Source organism: Marmota marmota, unplaced genomic scaffold (genome assembly GCF_001458135.2).
Source record: "Marmota marmota marmota unplaced genomic scaffold, marMar, whole genome shotgun sequence".
Lineage (NCBI taxonomy): Eukaryota > Metazoa > Chordata > Mammalia > Rodentia > Sciuridae > Marmota > Marmota marmota.
In genome coordinates, this window is record NW_026000093.1 from 41828399 (window position 1) to 41841640 (window position 13242).

The 13242-nt window shown below is 34.4% G+C and overlaps 2 protein-coding genes across 2 annotated transcripts; one reads left to right on the plus strand and one right to left on the minus strand.

Annotated features, from left to right (window-relative positions):
* The first annotated feature begins 1172 nt into the window (after nt 1-1172).
* Nucleotides 1173-4834, plus strand: Plekhf2 (pleckstrin homology and FYVE domain containing 2). Its single transcript, XM_015485978.2, has 2 exons — nt 1173-1197; nt 2122-4834. The coding sequence occupies exon 2, from the start codon at nt 2136-2138 to the stop codon at nt 2883-2885; it is 750 nt and encodes a 249-aa protein (XP_015341464.1). The 5' UTR covers nt 1173-1197; nt 2122-2135; the 3' UTR covers nt 2886-4834.
* Nucleotides 4835-7862: 3028 nt separating this feature from the next.
* LOC107142368 (DNA-directed RNA polymerases I, II, and III subunit RPABC4) lies at nt 7863-8108 on the minus strand. Its single transcript, XM_048782831.1, has one exon. It carries the CDS (start codon nt 8088-8090, stop codon nt 7914-7916), a length of 177 nt encoding a protein of 58 aa, XP_048638788.1. The 5' UTR covers nt 8091-8108; the 3' UTR covers nt 7863-7913.
* Nucleotides 8109-13242: the final 5134 nt, after the last annotated feature.

Genomic DNA, 13242 nt, shown 5'->3' on the forward strand with positions numbered 1-13242 from the left:
CTTTTGTATCCCCCACATCGTGTGTGTGTGTGTGTGATTAAGGATATATTATAAATTGTTAAAATACTTCCTCTTGATGAACATTTGTACCTTTCCCATTTTTTTTTCCTGTTAAAGGCCTTGCATATATCTTCATGCAGTCAGAATTTCTTTTGATGAGATACCTAGATTGGTTGGTACACATATTTTCTGTAGTTTATTAAATAATCTTAAGTTTATTAAATATTACATCTTAGGGAATTAAAAAAATTTAATCGTATAAGTGAAAAATATCTTAGTGTTTAATGTTATTTCTTTAATTATAAATGAAGTTGGGTGTCTCTATACTTTTTTTTTTTTTTTTTTTTGAGAGAGGAGAGAGAGAGAGAGAGAGAGAGAATTTTTTTTAATATTTATTTTTTAGTTTTCGGCGGACACAACATCTTTGTTTGTATGTGGTGCTGAGGATCGAACCCAGGCCGCACGCATGCCAGGCGAGCGCGCTACCGCTTGAGCCACATCCCCAGCCCGGATGTCTCTATACTTATTAGCTGTTTTTATTTCCTCTTCTGTGATGTACTTTTGTATAGAATGGTACACTTGTATTTGGCTAATCACCCTAAGAAAGAATCCTTCAAAGTTTAGAGCTACGCATTATTATATGAATTCTTGGGAACAACTTTCTGACCTGCCAGATTCTACCCTTGTGGTGGAGGATAAGAAGGCTTTATAGGGACCCAAATTGGAGGAGAGAGAGAACTCAGAAATAATCAGAAGTAGAGTATCCTTTATAATGGAAGCCAGGAAGAGTTATAATATCATTCGTTTGTGCACTGAAGACTGGAACTTGGACCATGCTGTGTTAGTCTTTAAACTTTAAATATTCTTCTTTTCAAACTTTATTTTCCTTTAATGTGATTCAGTTGTAGTATAGTAGTATTAGGTTAGTAGGTTTGAAAAAGGACGCTTCTCCAAGACTTGAGTGAAATTAGTATTGGATCTAGATATCGAACCTGTGATCATTTAATAATATGGTTCTTTTGCACCTTGCTTAATAGTGTTCTTGTTAACATTGTTTAGTACTTTTGTTATGTCAGACCATATCAGTTTCAAATATGGATATCAAATGGTCTCTGCCTTTTTAGGTTCCTTTGCACTCTATGGAGGAGACAGATTTCAGTTTTGGAAAAAGTGAAGCTAGAATATACATAGAATATGGTGAGCACAGAGGAGGAAGGTTTTCTGGTCTAGTCTGAGAGTTGAGGGAATTTGAGAATTTAAAGAAGTCTTTTTGGAGGAGGGATGATAAACTAAACAGCCTTGAAGGATGAGTAAAAGTTATCTGGAGTAGTAACTAGTAAAGGGAAACAACAGTGAAATGGAATAAAATAGAGTTTTCTTCACATATAAATTTTGTGAGGTGAGGAGTGATGTGGGGAAGATAAGCAAGGTTCAGATAATGAAGGGCCTTGAATACCACGTTAAGGATCTTATATTTTAAAGGCTAAAGGGAATCATTTTGAGCAACTGCATGGTCAAATTAGCATTTTAGAGATCACTGCCTAAAGATGGTTTAGAGGGTAAGTCCGAAAACAAGGAGACATGGTGGGAAACAGTCTGGTAATCCATGTGAGAGAATTAAGGCCTGAACTCATAGTAATAGCTCACTGGGAAAATGGTAGTAATTTTTCTTAGTTTATGTATTATTTGGCCCTCTGTTGTTCAGAATCCCATTGAGAATAACTTTTATGAAACTGTGCTTATTATTTTGCAGAGATAATTTATATTGTTAATTGTCCAGTTCTCCACTCTCTGTTTATACTTTTATAAATATAAAGAAGTTTATACTTTTATAAATATTTAACTAATACAATTCTATATGGACATGTTTGGTGTTTTGATAATTATAAAAACTGAGAGATGTAAAAAAATAAATAAAATTTAAAAAAATTGAGAGATATTAGCCCTTTTAGTATGCTTAATGATTACCTAGAAGGAAGGAATATTAGACTATTTTGCCTTTGTGAAAAACAATGATTTGTTAGATTAAATTTATATTACATAACTTACTTATTTGTGGGAATTTATAATTTGTGTGCTAATTTATTTTTCTTCTTCTTTTTTTTTTTTTTTTCCCCAAAGGCTATTAGCAAAAGATGGTGGATCGCTTGGCAAACAGTGAAGCAAATACTAGACGTATAAGTATAGTGGAAAACTGTTTTGGAGCAGCTGGTCAACCCTTAACTATACCGGGACGAGTTCTTATTGGAGAAGGAGTATTGACTAAGTTGTGCAGAAAGAAGCCTAAAGCAAGGCAGTTTTTCTTGTTTAATGATATTCTTGTATATGGCAATATTGTCATTCAGAAGAAAAAATATAACAAACAACATATTATTCCCCTAGAAAATGTCACTATTGATTCCATCAAAGATGAGGGAGATTTAAGGAATGGATGGCTTATTAAGACACCAACTAAATCATTTGCAGTTTATGCTGCCACTGCCACTGAGAAATCAGAATGGATGAATCATATCAATAAATGTGTTACTGATTTACTCTCCAAAAGTGGGAAGACACCCAGTAATGAACATGCTGCTGTCTGGGTTCCTGACTCTGAGGCAACTGTATGTATGCGTTGTCAGAAAGCAAAATTTACGCCTGTTAATCGTCGTCACCATTGCCGCAAATGTGGTTTTGTTGTTTGTGGGCCCTGCTCTGAAAAGAGATTTCTTCTTCCCAGCCAGTCCTCTAAGCCTGTGCGGATTTGTGACTTCTGCTATGACCTGCTTTCTACTGGGGACATGGCCACGTGCCAACCTACTAGATCAGACTCTTACAGTCAGTCATTGAAGTCTCCATTAAATGATGTATCGGATGATGATGATGATGATGATAGCAGTGACTAAACACACATTTTGAAATATTTAATTGGATCTGAGAAAATCATCTTTGGGGGAAATGCAAAATTCTGAGCTCTCCATTTACTCTAGCCATGAATTTGCCTGAGAAACTTTTAACCTATGTGCCTCAATATAGTCTAGAAAATAGGTACCCCCTGCCTGCTCTCTTCCCCACACTCTTCTACAGGGATGGACTGTTGTGAATATATCAGATAAAGTTTGGGTTTCTTATTCTTGTTCATTTCTAGATTATTTTCTTGGAAAGTTGGGAAAAGATGTTTATTTAACAGATCATGTATTATATTGTTGTTTTTACTTTTGTTGTATGGAAAAACTAAAAGCACAGAATGTTTGGAACAGGAGTGTAGCTGATTAATTAATAAAGTTGTTAGTCTTTTTTAAAACCATCCTATCTAATGGTTAAGACACCAGTGACAAAAACACATGGTTTGGAAATACTTTGCTTTTTTGTATACCAAGTGGTGCCTTATGGTATTAGCACTGTTACATGATACATTAGTCCCTACTTTCTTACTTTTTGGTTTGTTTAAAAAATACACTGGTGCTCTTTGGGGTAATAAAATGAATGTTTATGAATGCTTGTTATTAGCAGTACTTCTCATTTGACAACTACAAATAACTAAATTTGGGGTTATCTCCATTCTATATGAATAAATATTTTTTCCATAAAATAGTTGTGGTTATATTTTTATGTTTTATAGGTACCAAATTATGATTGTCAGATATATATTTTAAATTAATACTAGGTTGCCATTCTTAGGGATTTGGTTTGAAATTTATAAATAATGTAGAAATGTTATATCACATTTGCTTCTTCTTTTAGTAAGATATAGTTTTAGATTCATCTGCTTTGACATTATTTCTAGAACAAAAAACCCTTGAAAATAAACAGTCTCTTAAAACAAAAAAATCCCCTGAAAGCACAGATCCACTTAGGCTTAAAGATTTGGAAGATGATAACAGTGACTTAATACATAAGAATGATCAAGATAGACCACTCTTTAAGTTTGACTAGACTTTATATTTATAGAAGTATTGTCTATTTCAGTATGAATTTGAATTTACAAAGTGTTATATTTTATAAATTTTTGTAAAGCCCAACACAACTTATATTTTTATAAAACAATTGTGTGTTTAATCTGTTTCTGAAATCATTTTGCAGTTTATGGAAATAGAGTAGCAATTGATATTTCTAAATTGTGAACTTTAAGTCTTGATTGCTTTTGGGAAGTGGTAGTTTTTCACTCTTTGCTTTTGAGGCAGCCATGAAGTTGAAAATATATTTATCATATAAAACTTGATGCATTTTGCACTACTTTCCATTTTTATGCTGCAAATAACTATAGTCTTTTAAATATGGGAAATCAACAGTCTAGAGTTTTAAGTTTTAAATTAAAAAAAAATCTTTTAAATCTGGATATCCTTCAAATGTTGTCAGAGGTTTGGTTCAGTAACTTGAATGGAGGTTTCTTTGGTATCTTACTGTTTGTTAAGGCACTAATTTTACTTTACTGTTAAATTTTGAAAGCATCTGAGATACACAGGTTTCCCTGTAGGAAATGTGAAAGAAAAGCACAGCAGAACAAGGATTTTTTGATTTTGTTTTTGAGTTTTTTATTTTTTTTTACTTTTTGGTTGGTTTTTAGTATCCGATGGATTTTTGTTTCTATGCAATATATGCATATAATCAATCAACACATCTGAAAAGGACCTTAAAACCTGAGAAATGTTAATGGAGACTTGCTGGTACATAGGAGCCTAGCTAATTCAGGAACCAAGGGGAAGTGTTCTGAGATAATATTTGCTTTGTAAACTTCTTTGACTGTTTTTACAATAAACATTTTACAACTTCTTGTTTTCTGTGTATTATGACTTGAAGATTTTTCTCCTTTGCTAAATTAATAAAGATGTTAATATTTTGTCTCATTATTCAACAGTTGTGAGTGCCTACCCTGTGTTAAACATTGTGTTAGACCCTAGGGGTAGAGCAGTAAACACAAATTCCCTGCATTTCATGAACTTTGCATGCAAATAGAATCCAGAATGTATTTTCCTTCAGAATTTTTTAATTTTTAAGGCTCTTATAAATCTTAATTTATATAAGCCTGAAATGATTTTGTGTTGACTTTTTCATTCTGTGTCTTTTTTTTTTTTTTTTTAGGTATGTTTTTAGTTGTAGATGAACACAATACCTTTATTTTATTTTTATGTGGTGCTGAGGATCAAACCCAGTGCCTTCCACATGCGAGATGAGTACTCTACCACTGAGCTACAACCATCGCCCTCATTCTGTGCCTCTTGAGTGAAATTTACTTACTTGGGCTGGGGATATAGCTCAGATGGTAGAGTGCTTGCCTTTCATGCACAAAGCCCTGGGTTCAAATCCCAACCCCACCAAAAAAAAAAAAACCTGCATAGTACATTAACCAAATTTATAACTTAATGTAAAGGAGGGTAAGATTCGCAAAATGGCCAAGGTTAAAATTATATGTTATCATGTTTATGTAAAAATTATCTTACATACATAGTATTTAGTTATAATTCCTCATACTAATTTTGTTCTTAAAGGTAACTTTGAAACAGTACAGTAGCAATTATTTATTGTCATAGCCATGCCTACTAGATTGCCATATATTTTATAAGTAAAATTCAATAGTTAAGTTTAGGATAAAAATACCTACAATGGTGTTATGTTTATTTGCCTTTTTTTTTTTTTTTTTTAAACAAAACCCAATTTCTTTTATATTTATTTTTTAGTTATCGGCAGACACAACATCTTTGTATGTTGATACAACATACAAAGATCTTTGCATGTGGTGCTGAGGATTGAACCTGGGCCGCATACGTCCCAAGCGAGCGTGCTACCGCTTGAGCCACATCCCCAGCCCCAATTGCCTTTTTTTTTTTAAAGACATTTATTCAGCATCATGATCAGACTAACATTTAGCAATCATCAGCATGGGTGGGGAAAAAAATCTACATTAAAATCTTTGTTGGAATACTTTACACTTTCCAAAGAACAGAAACTAAGATGACCTCTTATACAATTTATCACAAATACGGTCCTCAAGTTTTTTTGTCTATACATAGGAGTACTGTCTAAATCTCTTCTTTGTTGCAGCTAGGCCCTGCTACCACTGTGCTTAGATAAGTTCACAAATCTGTACCTGTAGCTTCCCTGTCACTTCTCTGGCTCTCCTGTCCTGCTAAGCTTTGTTTCCTGGCAGTAGTAAAACCTTCTACCGCTGTCATAGCTCCTGCTATTGCTGGAACCACCATAGCCACCTTGGTTTTGTGATTCAGCAAACTATTGGCTTCTAACACCAAGGAGTCCAGAGATTCTGCCTCCAAAGTTTCCACCCTTGGTGGGTCCAAAATTTGATAACTCATTGTTGCAATTGCCAAAATAATTAAATGAGCTTCCACCACCTCCAAAATTGGTTCCATCATTACCAAATCCATTGAAGCCATCCCCACTGCCACCAAAACCAACACAACCACTCAAGTTTTCTCCAAGACCCAAACTGTCATTTCTACACCTCTACAACCATCAAAATTAATATTTTGTCTCATTATTCAACAGTTGAATAAAACCATGAAAATGGCTAAATTAAGCACTAGCCATCTCTTGCTTTGACAGGGCTTTCATCACTTCAGTTGTGGCCATTAACAGTATGGTATTTCTGAACGACAATCTTATCCACAGAGGTCATCAAAAGTTACAAAAGCAAAGGCCCTCTTCTTTTCACTGCCTCATTCAGTCGTTATTTCAGTAACTTCAGTTTTCTCAAACTGTTCATAATAATCTCATGTGATGTTCTTCAGTGACTTCTTTAATGCCACCAACAAAAGTCCTTTTCACAAGTATGCCCATGGTCTTTGAAAATCTTCTCTTGGGACAGCTCTCTTTGGTTCCACATCTCTTTCATGTATCTTGTGTGGTCCTGCACTCATGGCTGTGTCCAGTTCCTCCACAGTGGCATAAGTGACAAACCCAAAGCTCCTGGAGCACTTGATGTTTGGGTCTCTCATTACCACACAGTCTTGATGTTTGGGTCTCTCATTACCACACAGTCCGTGAGTGTTCCCGATTACTCAAAATAGCATCTCAGACTCATCCTTTGTTTCAAAGCTCAGCCCTTTGATGAATAGCTTCTGCAGATGTTCAGGTGCTGTGGGGACTCTGATTTAGAGATGATGGTAGTAGGAAGACTCTAACAATGCTTTCTTGGTGGCATCCACTGGCAAAAACGCAACCTCATCTTTTTCCACTATCTCACTGTTCATGAAGTGTAAGTCACATGTGCTTCATTTTGAAGTGGGAACAAAACAAGTTCACAGTTTGCCCCATAGCTTTTACACTGGCTCTTTCCCCTATTCCAGTATTGCTCCTTCTAATCTCTCAGTCTTCGACTCAAGTAACTATTCCACCTTGACTAATTTTCTATACAGAACTTATTTCAGAAGGGTAGGTATGCATTGTCCCTGTATATGTGAAGAAGCAACTTGTTTTTGCACATTCTCAGCTATTCCTTTATGTATCTATTCATTTCTGATTTTACCTACTAGTTTTGAATTTTTTATATCTTTGTACTGAGAGCAAGTAGACTAGTTTAATCTGTACCAAATAATGCTAGAGAGTTTACCAACAGTTCACAACATATAATTGTGGTTTCCAAGGAACTTATTTCATCAGAATTTTACAGGACTCTAGAAACCTGCATTTCTAACAAGCGTTTGATTAAAAGTCTGATTTGGGGAAGCAATTTTAATTTTCATTTTCTGTCTGATCACATAATACAATAAAATTAAATTAAGTCATTTAATTAAACAAGAGACTTTACACAAATTACTGATACCTAAACACAATTTGATTTGGAAAATGAAGTAAAATGAAATCATACAGTTGTATTTATAAGATAAGTGTGCTAAATGAAAAACTGTATAATAATGAGAAACATTCAAGGGTCAAATCCAGGTACAAAGGAAGACACTCCTCTGAGTTCCAATGTTTCATTGAGCATCAAAAACCACCAATCTTTTGGTTCTTTTCTTGTACATTATTTTGTATCCACATTCTCTGCATCTGATTGGATCCCTGGATTTTATTTCATTTTCTGTGTGACATTCTCCACAGATATATATCATTGGCTGCTGCTTTGGGGGTTGAACATCCTTCTGAGTGTCCATTCCTACACAGCACGCAGACTTTCCTATTGGTCATTTTTAAAAAGTCTTTTCTCCAAGTCTGTTTTAGATTCACTTACTGTTACGAAGCACCTGTTAAGTCAGGTCTTACAATATTTGCTGTGGTTTATCCACCAAAACTCATGTTGAGGCTTGATCCTCCCAGTGTGGTAGCTTGGGAAGTTGGCCATTTCTTCCTGGGTTACTATCCATAGCATTCCCATAAATATCTTAAAAATTACCTTGTACTTGGCATCTATATAATTGAAAATTTTTACAACCATGTTCAGTTGTGCATATTTAATGGAAAATATGTTCTGATAAAATCATTGGTGATTTTTGTCATTGTATGAACATCACAGAGTGTATGTATGCAAGCTAAGGCAGCTACAGCAGCCCTAGGTGACATAATCTTCATTCATCAAAATGATGTTAGGTGGCACATGACTGATTCACATAACAAATTTTAGCACTAGAAAGCATAATTATAAAACAACTTACAGAAAGTATCTCTCTTTGTATGTATTTTCTCTTATATTCCATGGTAGTTGTCTAATACAGACAACAGTAGAATCACTCGAGTTTGATAATCCTATTATTCTACCAAGAATAGAAAGAGTAGGTGATAGATAGCACCATCTTATCTTCATCATCCAATTGTTAAAGTAAATGATTCACACTAGTTAAAAGGAATAGCCATAAAGTTTTTGATGTTAATATCTAACAGTTTAAAGGTAATAGTATCACTCTAATCAGTGTGTTTACATTCCTGACAGTTTAATGTTTAGAGAAAATATATGTTTTACTAATTTTTAACAGGTTTGATGAGTAATTTTAAACAGCTTTATTAAGATACAGTCCATGTTCCATATACAATTCACCCACTTAAGGTGTTCAGTTAAGAGGCGTTTGTATGTTCACTAAAACCAGTATCACTACCTGTTTCCAGAACATTTTTATCACCCCAAACCATTAGCTATCACTCCTCATTCTTTCCCCAAAAAATGGCCCCTAGACAACCACTTTCTCTGTTGATTTGCCTTTTCTGAACATTTCACAAATAAAGTCACTAATGGCTAATGATGTGAAGGATACTTTTATTCTGCTTTTTTTTTTGTCATTTTTGGAGAAAAGCCTATTCATATCCATATTCATTTGCCCATTTTTAAATTAAGGTTTAAAATTATTCCAATTTAAGTTTCTTATATATTCTGATTGCAAAACCATTAACAGACACATAATTTGCAAATATTTTATCCCATTCTATGGTTGTCTTTTCCCTTTATTGATTGAATTGTTTGAAGCGCAAAATTAAACTTTGATGAATTTAAATTTCTTTTGTCACACATGCTTTTGTGTTATATCTCGAAAACCATTGCCTGATTCGAGAGCACAAATATTATTCCTGTTTTCTTCTTGACTCTGATGAGTATTTTTGATTATTGATGTATAGAACTTATTATTTCCCATATTTTTTAAATTGGTGCATTATAGTTATACATAATAGTGGGATTTATTGTTACATATTTATTGTTACATGCACACAATATAACAGTATAATTTTGCCAATATCATTCCCCAATATTTCCCCTTTCCCTCCCCTCCTACCTCCTCCAGTTCCTTTTCCTCTACTGATGTCCCTTTGATAGTCATAATATCCACCCTCACAATACACCATTCTTTTCCTTTTTTCCTTTCTAACTTCCACATGTGAGAGAAAACATACAACTCTTGACTGGAGTTGGACTTATTTCACTTAATGTTCTCAAGTTCCATCCATTTTCCTGCAAGTAACATAATTTCATTTTTCTTTATGACTGAATAAAACTGTAAATACACGCCACATTTTCTTTATCCATTCATCCATTGATGAACACTAGGCTTGTTCCATAGTTTGGCTGTTGTGAATTGTGCTGCTATAATGGGTATGCATAGATCACTGTAGCATGATGACTTTAATTCTTTAGGATATGTAGGAAGAAATGGTATAGCTGGGTCATATGGTGGTTCCATGACTAGTCTAGAGGAACCTCCATACTAATTTCCAATTCCACTGACAGTGGGATTGTACTTATTTCCAATTCCACTGACAGTGGGATTGTACTAATTTCCAGTCCCATTAGCAGTATAGAAGTGTTCCTTTTCCCCTATATCCTCTCCAACATTTATTATTGTTTGTATTTTTGATGGCTACCATTCGGCCTTGAATAAGGCAAAATCTCAGTGTAGTTTTAATTTGCATTTTCCTAATTGCTAATGATGTTGAACATTTATTTTTAATATATTTGTTGGCCATTTGTGTTTAATTTGAGAAATGTCTGTTAATTCATTTGCCCATTTATTTGGATTGTTTTATGATTTTAAAAAATTTTTTTGAGTTCTTTATATATTCTGGATGTTAATCTGTCAGAAGAGTAGTTAGAAAAATTTTTCTCCCTTTTTCTGTCTTCACATTCTTGTTTCTTTTACTGTGCAAAATCTTTTAAATATAATACCTCCTATTTATTGGCATTATTTCTTAATTTTCCTAAGACTTAAGGATCCTATTGAGAAAGTCATGACCTGGGAGTGTTTACCCTATATTTTCTTCTTGGAGCTGCATAGTTTCTGGACTAATTCCTGTGTTTGATCCATTTTGAGTTACCATTTGTGAAGGGTGAGATATAAAGGTCTAGTTTCATTCTTGTATGTATGGATAATCAGTGTTGCTAGTACCATTTGTTTAAAAGGCTATCTTTTCTCCAGTGTATGTTTTGGGCACCTTTGTCAAGGATCAGATGACTATCTGTGTGGGGTTCTCTATGTCTTCTGTTCTCTATCATTGGTCTATGTGACTTTTTATGTTAATGTAGATGTAAGTACCATGCAGTTTTCATTACTATAGCTCTGTAATATAATTTGAAGTCGGGCATTGTGATGCCTCAGCATTGCTTTTTTTTTTTGCTTAGAATTGCTTTGGGTTTTCTGGGTCTTTTATTCTTCAAAATGGATTTTAGGACTTTTTTTTCTGTGAAGAATATCATTGGTATTTTGATGGGGATTGCATTGAATCTGTATATTGGTTTTGGTAGCATGGCCATTTTAACAATATTAATTATGCTTATCTATGAACATGGGAGCCCTGTCCATCTTGTGTTGTCTTCAGTTTCTTTCTTCCTTGTTCTATAGTTTTCACTGTAGTTGTCTTTCGCCTCCTTGGTTAGATTTATTCCTGGGTTTTTTGTTTGTTTGTTTTGTTTTGAGGCTATTGTGAATGGAATTGTTTTCCTGATTTCTTTCTCAGCATATTTATTACTGGTATATAGGAAAGCTATTAATTTTGTATGTTGATTTTGTAACATGCTCTGTTGCTGAATTTATTAGTTCTAGCAGTCTTCTGTGGAGCCTTTTGGATCTTCTGTGTTTGGATAGGATCATGTCTTCTGAAAACAATGATAATTTGACTTTTTCCTTTCCTATTTTTATCTCCTTTATTTCCTTCTCTTGCCTAATTTCTATGGCTAAAATTTCTAGTACTGTATTGAATATGAGTGGTAAGAGTGGCCATCCTTGTCTTGTTCCAGATTTTTTTTTTCTTTTTTTAAACTCAGGGCCTTGTGCATGCAAAGCAAGCACTCTACCAACTGAGCTATATCCCCAGCCCTTGTTCTAGATTTTAAAGGAAATGCTTTCATATTTTCCCCATTCACTATGCTACTGGCTTTGGATTTGTTGAATGTAGTCTTTATGATGTTGATGTAAGTTCCTTATATCCCTAATTTCTTCAGGATTTTTATCATGAATGGATGCTGAATTTTGTCAAAGGCTTTGTCTGTGTCTGTTGAAATGACTGTAATTTTTCTCCTTAATTCTGTTTAAGTGATGGATTATGTTTATTGATTTGCATGTGTGTCAGGGACTAGAAGGAAATTCTCCTTCAAAAAATAGCCTGACAGCCCCCTGGAAGACATCCTGCAGCTACCTATCTCCCTGAAACACCCTGCGGTTATCAGGATCATCAGACATCTTGCAGCTGGCAGTTTTACCACCCACATCCAGCAATTGCTGATTAGAGAGCTTCCCCATCCCCAGCATATAAATACCCCTGTATGAACAATAAAAGTTTGCAGCTTGATCAGAATTCCTGTCTTGCTGTCATCCTTCTGTGTCTCTTGTCCCTTCATTCCTGCCCATCTAGGTTCGCTGCCCACGCTGCCCACGTTGATGTGTCCTGCCGGACAGGACACATGTGTTAAACTATCCTTGCATTCCTGGGGTGAAATCAACTTGATCATGATGTGCAGTCATCTTAATATGCTGTTGAATATGATTTGCTATTTTTTTGGTACTGGCTATTGTGAATAAAATTGCTTTCCTGATATATTTCTTAGTATATTCATTATTGGTATGTCAGGAAAGCTATTAACTTTGTGTGTTGATTGAACCCAGGGGTGCTTAACTATTGAGTCACATCCCCAGCCCTTTTTAATATTTTAATTTGAGGCAGGGTTTTGCTAAGTTCTAAGGCCTTGCTAAGTTTTTGAGACTGACCTTGAGTTTTTCAAATATCCTGCCTCAGCTGCTGGAGCTGTTGGGATTACAGGTGTGTGCCATTGCCCCAGCAAGATTTGCAATTTTATTAAGGATTTTTGTATCAAGGTTATCTGGGATATTGGTCTATGGTTTTCTTTCCTTGATGTTCTTTACCTGTTTTGGGTTGGAGTGTGGTACTGGCTTCATAGATTGAATTTGGAAGTGTTCTGTTGTTTTCTATTTCATGAACTAATTTGAGGAGCATTGGCATTAGTTCTTATTTAAAGGTTTAGTAGAATTTAACTGAGAATCTATCTGGTCCCTAGCTTTCCTTTGTTGGAAGTCTTTTCAGTCTATCTCAATGCTATTTATTGGTCTGTTTAGATTTTGTATGTCCTTGATTTACTTTGGCAAGTTATATGTGTCTAGAAATGGTTCCATTTTTTTTTTCAAATGGATCCATTTCTTATACTTTAATTTATAACTTTTTACAATAGTCCTCAGGATTTCTGTAATGTCTGGGGTGATTTCTTCTTTTATCTCTAATTTTATTAATTTGGGTCTTCCTCTTTTGGTTCATTTGACTAAGGGTTTATCAATCTTGTTTATCTTTTCAAAGAACCAACTATTTCATTGATCCTTT